Below are 15,063 nucleotides of genomic sequence, written 5' to 3' on the forward strand. Positions count from 1 at the left end.
GTTCATTGCTTTATCCTGAGCTATTTTTCACTGTACTTTCTACATTTATTTAAAATTAAGATTGTACCTGTAGTCCCAACCCCCTCATCCAGACTGTTAAAGCGCAAGTTCAGGTCTGTGATTCTTTGATATGACTATAAGGGTAGACAAAGGTTTTCCCATAGGGAAGATTATGAATAGAGTCTTTCAAGCTCAATCCTACATCCTCGGAGCAGACAATGGCAGAACCGTCTAGAGAAAACCACATCTGATTAGCACTAAGTCATCCGGATTGAAAGATCTCTAATTCAGTTAACATCATCAACATCTTTGGTTTATCTTGTGCTTTTATTATGTTGTAAAGCATTCCAAATCATTTCACGGTATTATTATTGGACATGATTTGGCACCAAAGCACATAAGGAAACATTGGAATAAGTGATCAAAGACGTGAAAGGGTTCAGGGAATGAATTCAACTATTTAGAGCACAAGCAGCACAAGGCAAAGTGATCAGTGATGGATTATCAATATTGGAGCTACACATAACAACACCAGAAACGTCGACTTCTGCACCTCCTGATGCTGCCTGGTTTGCTGTGTTCTTCCAGCCTCATGCCTGTCCCTCCTGATGCTGCCTGGCTTGCTGTATTCTTCCAGCCTCGTGCCTGTCCCTCCTGATCCTGCCTGGCTTGCTGTGTTCTTCCAGCCTCATGCCTGTCTATTTTGGATTCCAGCATCTGCAGTTTTTTTTGTCTCTGACAAAATTTGAGAGAAAGAGATTGCGAGTCTGGAGAAGATTGCAAAGATGAGGAGGAGTGAGGACATTGAACTTGAACATGAATTTTAAACTGTGACCTTGCTAGGCTAGATCTCGGTGTAGATCAGCAAGCAGAGTGGTGACGGATAAGCAGGACTTGGTGCGAGGTAGATTTTGGATGAGCTCAAGACTATGGGTTGGGGATAGGTGGGAGGTTAGCCAGAGTAGCATTGAAATAGCCAAGTCCAGAATTAACAAGAGGAGGAGTGACGGTTTCAACTGCAGTTGGACTGAAGCAATGATGAAGACAAGAAATGTTGTTGAAGTGGAAATGATTATTGTCAGTGATAATTTCACAGATCTTAGCTGAGTTATCAGATGACATATTATTATTGATCTGACAATCCTAAATGTAGGATAATGGAACTTCATCAAGGCTTCTTAGATAGCACCTCCCCAATCCATGATCACTACTATCTAGAAGACAAGAGCAACAGTTATATGAGAACACCACCAACTGCAAGTTCCTGTTAAGCCACTCACCATCCTGGCTGGAATTATATCACCATTTCTTCTGTGGTACAGGCTCAAACTTCTGGAACTCTAACTCTAATGACATTGTAGGTGTCTCTACACCAAATGGACTACAGTCATTCAAGAAGGCATCTCACCATCCCTTTGAAAGGGCATTTAGGGCTGGGCAATAAAAGCTGGTCCAATCGGTGTATCCAACATCCCATGAATTAAGATAAAAGAAACCCTGGGGCTAATGCCTCTTCATTAACACTGTACAGTGGAAATGAAGTGACGCATGGAAGGAGTGAACAAGTTGTAAATGTGCACAGATTAACGAATTGTGGCATCAAACTTAATGTGAGAAGAGGCAGTCATTGCACAGTGTTTTTTCCACTTTGGGTATGGTTGAGGGTGATGATAAACACTGCCACATACGGGAAGAGGTCCTTTAGCACCAGGACCAAGGATGTCAGCACAATCACTTCTAGAAGCAGTTCTGTTGTACAAACATGGAAAAGCAAACATTAACAAACGTAAACCAGTATTAAATTATGCTGCATGTCCAAGTGTTTTTTACTTTCCTTGTTCTTTTATGGGATTTGGTATCATTGTCTTGGCCAGTTCAAACAGCAGTTAAGAATCATCCACGTACTGTGGGTCTGGATACACATCAGACTGGACTGGGTCTGACTGCAGATTTCCTTCCCGAAAGGCTGTTTGTCAACCAGATGGGATTTATAATGATAGTTGTCATGGTTGCCTTTACTGAGATTAGCTTGCAATTCCAAATGGAATAATTGTATTTAAGTGCCATCAACTGCCAGAGTGCAATTTGAGCCCATGTCCCCACAGAATTAGACTTGAAACTGGATTGCTAGTACAATGACATTACCACTCCACTACCATCTCCCCACATCATACAGGATAATGATTCTTAATAGAAATTCAAGTTGAACCTTTTTTCCAATCTCTTTCTGTCACAAAAAGAGGTAGGCTATTCAATCCCAAGTCCATGTATCTGTCCTTGCTCAATTGGGCTCCAGAATCCATTGAGCCCCAGAATCCATTGCGAATTGGAAGAGGAGGAGTTCCAATCTTTTGGCTACACCCTGTGTGCGCTAAACTGTTTCCGGATTTCACTCCTGAATAGGTCTAATTTTAAAGCTGTTCACACTTGGTCTGGATTCCTCCACTGACAGAAATATTTTCTCTGTACGAACCCACTAAAATTATTTTCATTTTAAAATAACATCAGATCGGTCCTTGATCGTCTGCTGGGAATACAAGCTAGTTTTATTTTATCATTTTAAAACAGTTTATCACATACTGCAAAATCTATTAAGCTGAATGGACTATAGGCGAAGTTATACATTCTTGTAACCTTATAAGCCCAGACATTTTCAGGTGAAATTGTGCTACATTCAAGGTTAACATAACCTTCCTGAGGTCCAGTGTACAGAACTGAATGCAGTTCTCCAGGTTGGCAAAGGATGTATACAAATGAACCGCAACTCCTTCCCCATTCGGGAAAGGCCACCATTCCACTACTCTCAGATCTTTGTTATTTTTGTATCTGGATGTTTAAAGATCCTTTTCTTCTGATCTGTTGCAGAGTGTTACCATGTGGTCATTAGTTTATAACCTTGAAGCTGTGGTGATCTGTTGAGTAAGACAAGCATATGTTCTCTCCTGAGTATTTAAGTTTTCATTTTAATAGAGTTGCAGTATGCCGCGTGCGTGCACATACTGACTGCACAAACCCAGTGCATTTCTGTCCTCTTCCCTTGAGGGTCATAGACATTGGTCATGGGCAGTGACTCTGCAGATGGACATTAGAGCAAAACCAGCTGTTTGTGGATCTAAGGCAACAAGCGCAGCAGAAGGGTGTGGATGAATGTGGAGGGAAGATGCCAGTTCTCTCTACCTCTCCTTACTCATGTGTTGGGTATTTTTTCAGAATGGCATCTGAAGAGGACCGAGACAAAAATGGTTCTGAAGAGGACGATGATGATAAACCAGGCCGAAGAGTCATGGGACCGCGGAAGAAATTTCTTTGGAATGATTATGTCAGGTAGGAATTTCAGAGGCTGAGGACACTCATTTTGAGACTTCTGTACTGACCCTTATATTAGCAGAATAACTGTCCTATCTGGTCCTGCTACTCTTGGAATTTCAAACTAAAGTAATTTTAAACACACTGGTTCTGTGTCTGACATTTCTTATTATTTCTGTCTTTCTTTCTCGTTCTCTGTATTAGTTTGATTTTAATTTTGACAGCTTGCCTCATTGCCAATATCCTGTAATCCTTGTCAGGAAGTTGTGGGTTTGAGTTACGTAACTTGAATACATGTTACTAGTTGAAGTTGTTATAAAGATTAGATTAGGTTACTTACAGTGCGGAAACAGGCCCTTCGGGCCCAACAAGTCCACACCGACCTGCCGAAGAGCAACTCACCCAGACCCACTTCCCTACGTTTACCCCTTCACCGAACACTACGGGCAATTTAGCATGGTCAATTCACCTGATCTGCACATCTTTGGACTGTGGGGGGAAACCGGAGCACCCGGAGGAAATCAACGCAGACACTGGGCGAATGTGCAAACTCAACACAGACAGTTGCCCGAGGCGGGAATTGAACCCGGGTCTCTGGCGCTGTGAGGCAGCAGTGCCAACCACCATGCCATCTTTCAGGCGAGAAGTTGAACCAAGGCATGGGCATGGATGATTCCTCTACACTATTTGAAGAAGAACCAAGAGTTCTACCTGTTCTGACAATATTTATTCTTAAAGCAATACCACCAGATTCATTGGCCATACATTAATTTGCTGTTGAGAGATCTTGCTCAATGCAAATAGTCTGCTGTAAAATGGCAGTAACTTTGTCAATGGATGTAAACACCTTGAGTTTGTCCTCAGGGCATCGTAACATAAAGAACAAGAGCACATGTACTTGTTCAGCTATCTACCCCACTCCACTTTTTTTATGCATGTGATGTGGGTGTCACTGACTGGCCAGCATTTATTGCCTGACCGCAGGAGCCTTGCAGCAGATGGTGGTGACAATCTAATCCTTTACTCCACCTTGCTGTCTTATCTCATGCCCTTAATTCCCTTATTATCCAACTATCTACTGATTCCTGTCTTAAATATTTTGATGACTAAGCATCCACAGCAACATGGGTAGAGAATGCTATATTCTAACTTGGAATCTGCATCCGTTAAGTTCATTTCCTGATCAACAGCCACCACAGAGAAGTTGATTGATGCGAGTTTTATCTGGTCACAATCCAGGAGCTAAATACTAAAGTCCTGACTCCTATTTCCCCAAATTGTGTCTGTGTGAAAATTCTTTGAGTAATGGATTGAGCTAGTGATGCAACCTGCAGCTTGTCAGTGCTCACCATTGTATGCTCACAGTGACTAGTGGTTACTTGGACTCTGTGACTGAGGTCATTGAACAGTACACAGGCCACAGCACTACATGGAAATGGAAAAGAAAATCAGGATATTTGTAATATTAAGTAAGTTGTTTATTTGCCTTTCCCAAATGCTTTCTGCCCTTTTGAGTTTCTGCGCTGTATTTCATATCCAGGATTGATGGGCCAGTTGGTTGCCTCCTGTTCTGTAAAGTCATCTTCAATTGCTTTCATCAGCGACCTTCTCTCCGTCATAAGGCCAGAAGTAAGAATAATCAGTGATGATTGCACGATGTTCAGTCGTCCATGTCTAAATGCAGCAAGACCTGAAAAGTATCCAGGATTGGGCTGAAAAGTGACAAGGAACATTTCACGCCACCTAACTGCCAGGAATGGTCATTTTCAGTAAGAGAATGTAGCCCCCGCCTTTGATATTCAGTGGCTACGCCATCACTAAATTTTCTGCTGTCAACATTCTGAGGATTACCAGTGATCATAAAGTAAACTGAACTAGCCATACAAATACCAGTGGCTACACCAGCAGTTCAGAGGCTAAAAATACTGCAGTAATACTGCATCTCCTAGAAATACTGCATCTCCTGACTCTCCAAAGTTTGTTCATTGTCTACAAGGAACATCAAGACTGAGATGGAATACACTCTATTTGCCTGGATATGTTCAGCTCCAACAATACTCAATCCAGCTCAAAGCAGCCTGCTTGATGGTGCTACCTCCTTAAACATTCAGTCCCTGCACCACCAATGTTCAGTAGCAGAAGTATGTACCTTCCGCAAGATGCACTGCAGAAATTCACCACCACTTCCTAGCACCTTCTAAGCCCACGACCACTGCACCCAGAAGAACAAGGGCAGCAGATACACTAGAACACCACCATCTGCAAGTTCCATTCCAAGCCCCTCACCATCCTGACTTGGAAATATATTGCTATTCCTTCAGCGTTCAATCTAAATCCTGGAATTTCCTCTCGAACAGTGTTGCAGATCTACCTACATCACATGGGCTGTAGCAATTCAAAAAGGGAGAACCAGGAATGGGCAATTAATGCCAGCATAGTCTGTGACTCTCACATCACGCAAGTGAACTTTTTTTTTAAAAAAAAAGTTCTACGAGTCTAGTTTTTCCTTCACCATCCTTTAGTTTTATCTCTCCCTCCACTCACAATGTCAAAGTTCTTCCTGTCTTGATTTATAGCTGAGTGCAAGAGTAGGTTTTAAAAGGTCAGTGGCCAGTTAGATTGATTTGTACAAGTTTAGATGTTTCACAAAAGAAAAGGATTTCTTAAGGTTAGTTCCTCATTATCTTCTATGAACTATAATTGTTTAATTGCATATTTCCTTCCATTAAGCATTGCACATGCTGTAATTTCACCCATTTGCTGTAATTTGACAAAGAATGAGAATTTTCCCAAGAACATGTCCCTTAACTAGCATTGTTACAAACATGGGCTGTCAAGCAAGTTGGTTTTCCTGAGGTTTTGGAAGGTGCTATATAAATGTTAGTCTTTTTTTAATATCCCCACACCCTGGCCCAATAACCCTCATTTATACCTTCATTTATTTGAGAATTTGGGTTCAACTCTGTGTTTCCGTGAGATCTACTTTTTTAAAATGTTCTCACTTTGTCTCCGAAGATACCATTCATTTCACAACTACACCACTCTCCTACCTTTCAATGAATAATACCCGTCTGTGTGGCTAGATAATAAATGTTAAGCTGTTCAGACCAGGAAGACATCACAGAATAACCTTGTTCTCTCCTATCGGAGGTACTGGATGAAGATATATGTATAACAGAGTTATTGGTTGATTGTTCCCACTTCTCAGATATACCAGGCAAAGTCTTTTGTTGTTACACCCACTCAAGGTAAAATCAGTTAACTCATACAAACTGGAATAGATTGGTATTGCATATCTTTACTAACTGCAATGTTTGAGGAACTCCTTTCAGAGAGAAACTTACCAATCATCTCACTTTATCTGACACTATTATCTTTCAGACTGTTTTCTGTTCACCAGTTGGCAAAAGAAAGTGGATTTGTTTCATTCCCCTGGACTGGCATTGCAGTGAAAAGCTAATTTGCTTGTTTTCTTTAAAACATTACATACTTGAATGTAACCTTTGCAGGAGATGAGATTTATTGCTCCTCCTAAGTTGCCTTTAGTATGTGGTGATGGGTTGCCTTCTCAGACCTCTGCAGTCCTTTGTAACGTTTTAATGCAATTGAGAGGTTTTCTGTGGCAGTTATCAAGAGTCACCCGTGTTGGTGTGACTGGAGTCACATAAGGGCCACTGAATAAGGCCAGCAGATTTTCTTACCCACAAGAAGAATGAGCCTGATGGGGTTTTGGTACAATCCATGGCTACTTTTTTTTAATTTCCACATTTAATGAGTACTAAATTCTCAAGCTGAAGGGAATTGAATTTGAGCCCTCGGGAGAAGTCCAATTACCTATTCTACCACACATACTTAGATCACTGGCATTTTATGACAACTTTAGCATTTTTTTTAACTCGGTGACTTGACCATTTCACCACAAAGAAAAGAATCCCCAAAAATGACAAACTTTGATGGATAAGTTCCTGTCATTGGACAGTGATTAAATAAAGGTGTTTAAAATGCTGGAATATTTTGAATAGTTAGTACAGAGAGACAAATCCCTCTAGTGGTAAATCGAGAACAGTGGATGCCATTTAAAATTAGAACTCTTCTATTTAGAAGTGAATTCAGCAAACACTTTTCTCACAAATCTAGATTCTGTCCCAAAAAGGCACTCAATATTGGAGATCAGTTCAAATATTGAAGGCTAAAATTAGTACATTCTTGTTGCTAGAAGGTATCAAGGCTTTTAGAACTACAGATAGACAAGTTGACTTGAAGATTAACCATGACATTGATTGACTGTTGGAATAGCCTTGAGGAGCTAAATGGTTTCTTAATGTTCTTTTTTGAGTGTGTACCCTTCACTTTCTGCCAATAAATTTTTCTGTTTTTATCTTTGTTTAGTTCACTGTATCTTCTTTTCCATGAACCCCAAACCAGTTTTCATTATTCCTGTTTGTGTTGTTCATGTTATGTATATTCAATCTTCTCTCTTTTTCCTTTGAGTCTATGTTGCTGTACTTACTAAAACTCTTGTATGCAGCACGTGTCTCTCACTTCCACATGGATCTTATAACAGATTCCCAATTAGTGGGCGGCACGGTGGCACAGTGGTTAGCACTGTTGCCTCACAGCGCCAGAGACCCGGGTTCAATCCCCGCCTTGGGCGACTGACTGTGTGGAGTTTGCACGTTCTCCCCGTGTCTGCATGGGTTTCCTCCGGGTGCTCCGGTTTCCTCCCACAGTCCAAAGATGTGCGGGTCAGGTGAATTGGCCATGCTAAATTGCCCGTAGTGTTAGGTAAGGGGTAAATGTAGGGGTATGGGTGGGTTGCGCTTCGGTGGGTCGGTGTGGACTTGTTGGGCCAAAGGGCCTGTTTCTACACTAAGTAATCTAATCTAATGTAATCTAATCACCAGTACCTATAAGCTGTTCATCACTGCTGTTCTTGGCAGATCTCTTCTTGGCATGCATAAACTGGTGCACAACAGTGGCAAAGGGCCATGCGTCAGGAACGTTTGCTACAGAAAAAGGATATTTAGAACATTGTGGCAGTGCTGGCTCTTTGATAAAACTCCGAATCAGTCTCACTTCCTTGGTCTTTCCCATTGTCTATGCAAAGACTGACTGATTACTTTTTCAGCAATTTCCACTTCTGTCACCATTAATGCAATGCTGTCAGCTCAACCAACTGAGAGGAACTGATGAGTTGCAGAACCCTTGTGAAAGTGACCATTTTGCATTTTGTTGTTTAGAAAAATGCAGCTGCAGCCAATTGATGGAAAGTGCCTGACGGAATACGTAGAGCTTCCTCTTAATCAGGGTTCTCTTATAGCTTTAGTTTGCAGCTTGACTTCTTTCAGTAAGAGGCAGAATTTTAGCAGTGCAGAATAAGTGTAGTGAGATAAGAAACTTTTTAAAGCCATGAGTTCCTGCTTATAGAGGACACACAGTCATAGAAATGGATAATTGGAGATATAGATGACCATGTAGGGTATTAGGACCCTGGTCTTTTATCTTTGACACCTGAGTTTAAATCCATTTTAACAGAAGCAAAATACTGCAGATGCTGGATTTCTGAAATACTGAAAATCCTGGAAAATCTCTACAGGTCTGGCAGCATCTGTAGAGAGAGAAACTGTTAATGTTTTAAAACCCATGATACCTCTTGTTCTGAAGAAATCATGATACTCAAAGCATGAGCTCTGTTTGTCTGTACACAGATGCTGCCAGACCTGCAGATTTTCTCCTGTGCTTTGTTTTTATTTCAAAGCCGTTAATCACTGATGTAATGAAGTTTCTCCCAGTACAGAGTTCAGCTAGCCGAGCATCTCAGTTTCAAATAGGCATAGGCCTGACAGCAGCTGCCAACATTTTGGCCTAAGTCCATTGTCCTGGTTAACAAGGATGGTGTCAGCAGCTGTTAATGTTCTGAGGTTCTGAATACTATGCATTTTACCAAATCAGTCTGGGTAGTTTCCTTCCACAACTTTGGCTCAGTGGTAAACCCCTCTTTGAGTCAAAAGATTGTGGGTTCAAATCCCATTCCAGTAAATTGATCAAAAAAGATTCCAGGCTGACAATCCAGTGCTGTACAGAGGAGTACTGTACTGTCCAAGTTGCCATCCTTCAGATGAATTGAAGCCATAGCTGCCCCCTCAAATGGGCACACAGATCTTGTGACACCTTTCAAAGAAGTGCAGAGTTCTTCCTAGTGTCTTGGCTGGTACGTGTATCTCAGCTAATATTATTGTTCAAATGATATAGTCGTTAACTAAATGCTGGCTAAGCTGCACCCTGTTTTATTTCCTGCATTACAGCAATGTTGAGACTTCAAAAATGTTTCACTGGTTCTGGGAAGTCACAGAAAAGTGTGATTTCCTTCATATGTTTTCCCTCTGACCAGTCGTTCATGAATTCCAAGGTTGACTTCCTGTCAGCATGACACTTTGGAATGAAAGTCAAGACTTTCAAAAGGGTGCAAAGGATTTCATACAATACTTTATAGCACAGGAACAGGCCCTTCGACCCACCAAGCCTGCAGCAATTGCTAAAGATTATTTAAACCCACTAATTATTGCCCATATGTGGTTTTTATCCCTCTGTTCTCCTCCTGTTCACGTGTGTCTCAAGATGTGCCTTAAACGTTACTAACGTGCCTGCTTCCACCACCTCCACTGGCAGCGCATTCCAGGCACTCACCCCCCTCTGTGTGAAAAAACTTTCCCTGCACTCCTCTGCTAAACTTTTTCCCTATCACCTTAAATCTGTGCTCTCTTGTAGTTTCTACCCTGGAAAAAGCCTCTGACTATATTCCCCATCTGTATATGTCTTAAATCTTTCAGGTCGTTCCTCAGCTTCCATCTTTACAGTGAAAACAATTTGAGTTCATCCAACCTCTCCTCATAACTAAAACCCTCCAGACCAGGCAATATCATTGTAAAATTTCTCTGCACCCTCTCCAAAGCATCCACTAACTTCTGGTATTGTGGCGACCAGAACGGCACTCCACATTCCAAATGCGGCCTAATTAAAGTTTTACACAGCTGTAATATAACTTGCCAAATTTTATATTCGGTGTCCCAGCCGATGAAGGCAAGCATGCTGTATGCCTCCTTGATCACCTTATCCACCTGTAGTGCCATTTTCAGGGATCTGTGGACCTGTTCGCCCCAATCCCTTCATATGCCGATGCTCCTAAGGGTCCTGCCATTTATTGTATAATTTCCACCTGAATTTGATCTTCCAAAATGCATCACTTAGCATTTGTCTGAATTAAACTCCACCTGCCATTTCTCTGCCCAAGTCTGCAAACTATCCAAATCCCACTGTATCCATTAACAATCCTCCTCACTATCTACAAACTTACAAATCAGACCATCTACGTTTTCCTCCAGATCATTTATGTATATATTACAAACAACAAATGTCCCAGCACCAATCCCTGCAGAACATCATTAGTTGATAATCTCCATTCTGAAAAGCACCTTGCCACCACTACTCTGTCTTCCATGACCAAGTCAATTTTGTATCCATCTAGCCAGCTCATTCCAGATCCCAGGAGACACTGTCTTTTGTACCAGCCTGCTATAAGATGCCCTATCAAATGCCTTACTAAAGTCCACGTAGACAACGTTTTCTTCACAGGGCTTCAGTTGTGTGGACAAGCAAAAGATTTTGGCTGACTATTTTTAATGACCTGTACTTTTGCAGTGTTTTCCCAATCAACTCTTATCTGGACTGAGTGTTAGAAAGGTTTTCGATCTTGGAATGTATCCGACCTACACTCTCATTTCTCTCCAGCAGGGACCCTCTGGGTAGAAATTAGGCAATCAGGATAAAGGGTTTCCATAAAATCAGCTGACAGTCTGATGAATTGTTCTGATCTGTAAAGCTCAGTACCTATATTCTGTGGTCTAGTAGGACAACTGCGTAAAATGATAGAGTTGCTGCAATATCTGTCAGTGATTTCAAAAAAATACTGGCTTTAAGCTGGGAGACCGTATCCTGAATGGTGACCACAATTATTGGTTGTGTGTGATAAAAGAAATAAACTTGTTGCGTATAATCTTTGGTAAATCCATAGAACCATACAGCATAAAAATGGATTTTTTGGCCTATTCTATGTACCTGTAACAGCTAGTTTATTTTTAAATATATGATCAGTTCTATCTCAAATTTAACTTTGAATCTGCTTACATCATCCTTTTAGTTTAGGGCTTTCCAAACTAGGGTTATTAGCTGCTGCAGAGCTCTGGCAAAACCCCGCATTCTCATGGGTTTTATCCCCCCCCCCTCAACCGTGAACCCTTCCCACCCCTCACAATTGTCACCACAATATTCAAACCTCAAAATGTCACCAGAGGAAAAGTTTGGGATGCACTGTTTTAGGCAGCTTATTAAAATAAAAATTGTCCTCATCCACCCCGAATCCTGCTTATGCCTATTGATTTTTAATCAGTTCTCTTATTATGAATTCTCCTGTCAGTGGAAGGTGTAATTGCTCATTCTTGATCAAAGTCACTCATAAATTAAGATCGCTGCTGAATTCTCCTATAACCACCTTTGTGCGAAGGAGACCAGTCCCACCACCTTTTGGTTTCTCCATAAACTGAAGCTCATCCCAGTGAAGAAACACCTTCATGCCCTCTCCAAGGTCTTGATCTCCTTCCTAAAATATGATGCCTGCAGTTTGAATCACTTAACAAAGGCAAAACTGCCTTGCTTTCAAACGGCCTTACTTGCTTGTTTTGCCATCTAGAAAGTTCAGTCTGCCTTTGTAGTTGTTATAGTTGTGTTTAACACTAGAGAGTCTGCTGAGGATTCTACTCTAATAATTCGTACCGAGGTTTGACTATGACTGGCTATCTACAAGTATAGCGAAACATTTAAAGCAGGAGAGACACTGGAAGTAAATCTGATTCTGCCAAGCTAGGTACTGGCTGTCTGGGTTCTCATGTGAGTTGTCATTTGGCAACAATGGAAGATTGTCATTCCATTGGATCTGTACAACAGCTAAAGGCAACACCTTCAGGAGAGGACAGTAGAAATTTGGTATAAAGAAAATGGAGGTTGTGAACAATAACCAAGAAAGTGTCCAAATTCTGACAACACTCTGTTTATCATTGCTGTGATCAGGGACCTGCTATGTAACCTGGTGAAGATTAAACTGGGATGTTATGAGCTGGAACAAAACAAGTCACAGTCAGCAGAGGATTATCTGAAAGCCTTTATGGAGACTGAGGTGAAACCTATTTGGCCCAAAGGCTGGATGCAGGCACGGTAAGATGGGCTGCGGTTTATAGTCTCTCTCTCTCTCTCTCTCTCTCTCATTTTGAAGAGAAACAAATGATTTGCACAATAACAGATGCTTGAGCGTTAGTTTCATTTATTGAGCATTTTTTTTCGTCCTGATTGCATTTTAATCATTCTTTCCCCCCCACCCTGTTCAATCATGGCCTTTTCTGGAATGACAGGGTAGTTATTCAGAGGGCTGGTCATAACCCCTTTCCAGCAAAAGTACTGAGTACATGGATCCCATCTCAAGCTCCGTCAGCATGGCTCAGTGAGTAGCTTACTAGCTTCTGAGTATTCAAGATGTGGGTTCAAATGTTCAGAAGCTTGAGCTCCATATGACTGATACTGAAATGTTGTCCCAAGGCACTGCTGCACTGTTGGAGATGCAGTAGAATGTGAAACTGAGGTTCCTGTCTGCCCCAGTAGATGTAAAAGATTCCGTAGCCTCGTTAATTCACTGCTGTATTTCCTACATTCCAACTGTGACTGTACTTTAAGAAGCACTTAATTGACTGCAAAATGCTTTGTAACTTCCTGGGGTTTGAAAAGCATTATAGAAATCAATTATTTTAAAATGTGGCTTCTGGTTCACTTTAATGAAGCTTGAGATGGCCTCTGCTTATAAATGTTCTTGTATGAGAAGAAAGATCTGGGCTAGGTCTTAACCACTTCAATGTCTCCCCAGAACACAGTTTACCATGTTGTACACTGGTGAGCACACTGCCTCAACAATTCACAACATTTATTCACAACTCAAGAATAATTTCTTTGAGTTGGGTAGCTCTTTAAAATTAAGCATCTGCAGCATAGAATCAAGTCTTTGCTGGACATGCAATTTCTGCAGCACAATACATTGCCCCCAGTGCGTCATTAGAGCAGATCGATCACTTACTGAGAACCTTCTAAAATGGTAGGCCATGTCTGAGAAGATATTTGAAAAGGCTGTGGTTGTGGCATTGGGCTGTTGACAGAGCAGCTTGAACAATAGGCACCAATGCTGCCCCCTCCATCTCTCTACCAAACCCTCTAAAGTGGCTGAAGAATTGTTGCTTGGGATTTGTGTGTTAACTTTCCCCAGAGTTGAGCTCCTGCCCATCTTAATTGAACATTCAAGTGAGTTGGTGGGAGGAAAGATATGAGTGAATGATGCAAAAACAGAAACATTTTAAGCAACTCTGACACTTACTGCTGCTGTGAAGTTTGAGCAGTTGGATAAAGTGACATTGTAGCACCTCCTGTCTAATCTTTTTGATCTAGAAACACTAAGTCCTGACAAACCTGAAATAAATCATGGACCTTTACAGTTCAGAAGAAGACCATCCAGCTCATCTGATAGTGAATAAATAGTCTTAATCCCCCTCCCTTTCCACACAACCCTATAAATGTTCCAATCAAGTTCCCTTTGGACAGTTACTGTTGAGTCAGCTTCCATTCCCTTTCAGGCAGCACGTTCCAGATCATCATAACTAAATAAAAAAGATGTCTCCCTGTTGTCCGTTTGACAGGTATTTTAAATCAATTTGTCAGTTTTCTGAGTAGTGTCCCTCCACCAGTAGTTAACCTTACTCCTGTCATTGTGAGGACGGTTATCAAAAATTACAGAGGGACCTTGATCAGATGGGGAAGTAGGCTGAGGATTGGTAAATGCAGTTCAATACAGATAAGTGTGAGGTGTTGCACTTTGGAAACTAAGATAGGACTTATTCAATGGTATGGTCATGAGGAGTGTTGTGGAACAAAGGGACCTAGGAGCACAAGTATATCATTCTTTGAAAGCAGTGTCACAGGTAAACAGGGTGGTGAAGAAGGCATTTAGCATGCTGGCCTTCATCGGTCGAGGCACTGAGTATAGAAGTTGGATGTTATGTTACAGTTGTGTAAGTCATTGTTGAGGCCACAGTTGGAGTATCGTATACAGTTTTGGTCACCCTGTTATAGGAAAGACATAGTTAAAGTGGAAACAGTGCACAGAAGATTTACGATGATGTTGCCAGGACAAGTAGACCCGAGTTGTAAGACGAGGTTGTCCAGGATAGGACTTTATTCCTTGAGACGTAGGAGAATGAGGGGTGACTTTATTGAGGTATATAAAAGCATGAGTGGCATAGATAGGATGAATACATATGCTCTTGTTCCCAAGGATGGTGAATTGAAAACGAGTTTAGGGTGAGGGGAAAAATAAAGGCCCTGAGGGCCAACTTCATGCAGAGAGTGGTGCATATATGGAATGGCCTGCCAGAGAAAGTGGTTGAGGCAGATACAATAGCAACATTTTAAAAACAGATAGATATATGGATGGGAAAGGTTTAGGGCACTATGGTCAGTTTAGGCCAAAGGATCTGTTTCCATGCTGTATTACTCTATGACTTATTGCCTTGGTGATTTAAAGACTTTTTTTCTTATACAGGCGTGTGTTTTTAAAAGCTCTGCTCAAAGCCGAATTGCACGTATCTTCTCGACAGGGTGATTTCAGTC

At 41.4% G+C, this 15,063-nt stretch overlaps 1 protein-coding gene across 2 annotated transcripts in view; it reads left to right on the top strand.

Moving 5' to 3' along the window:
• The window catches only part of LOC132831267 (ubinuclein-2-like), an 81,028-nt gene that overhangs the window by 34,816 nt on the left and 31,149 nt on the right, over positions 1 to 15,063 (top strand). For both annotated transcript variants that reach the window (XM_060849293.1, XM_060849292.1), the window contains exons 10-11: positions 3,211 to 3,324; positions 12,430 to 12,573. In XM_060849293.1, coding sequence (XP_060705276.1) covers positions 3,211 to 3,324; positions 12,430 to 12,573 — 258 coding nt within the window. The remainder of the gene's footprint in view (positions 1 to 3,210; positions 3,325 to 12,429; positions 12,574 to 15,063) is intronic.

The sequence above is a fragment of the Hemiscyllium ocellatum genome, chromosome 33 (assembly GCF_020745735.1).
Source record: "Hemiscyllium ocellatum isolate sHemOce1 chromosome 33, sHemOce1.pat.X.cur, whole genome shotgun sequence".
NCBI lineage: Eukaryota > Metazoa > Chordata > Chondrichthyes > Orectolobiformes > Hemiscylliidae > Hemiscyllium > Hemiscyllium ocellatum.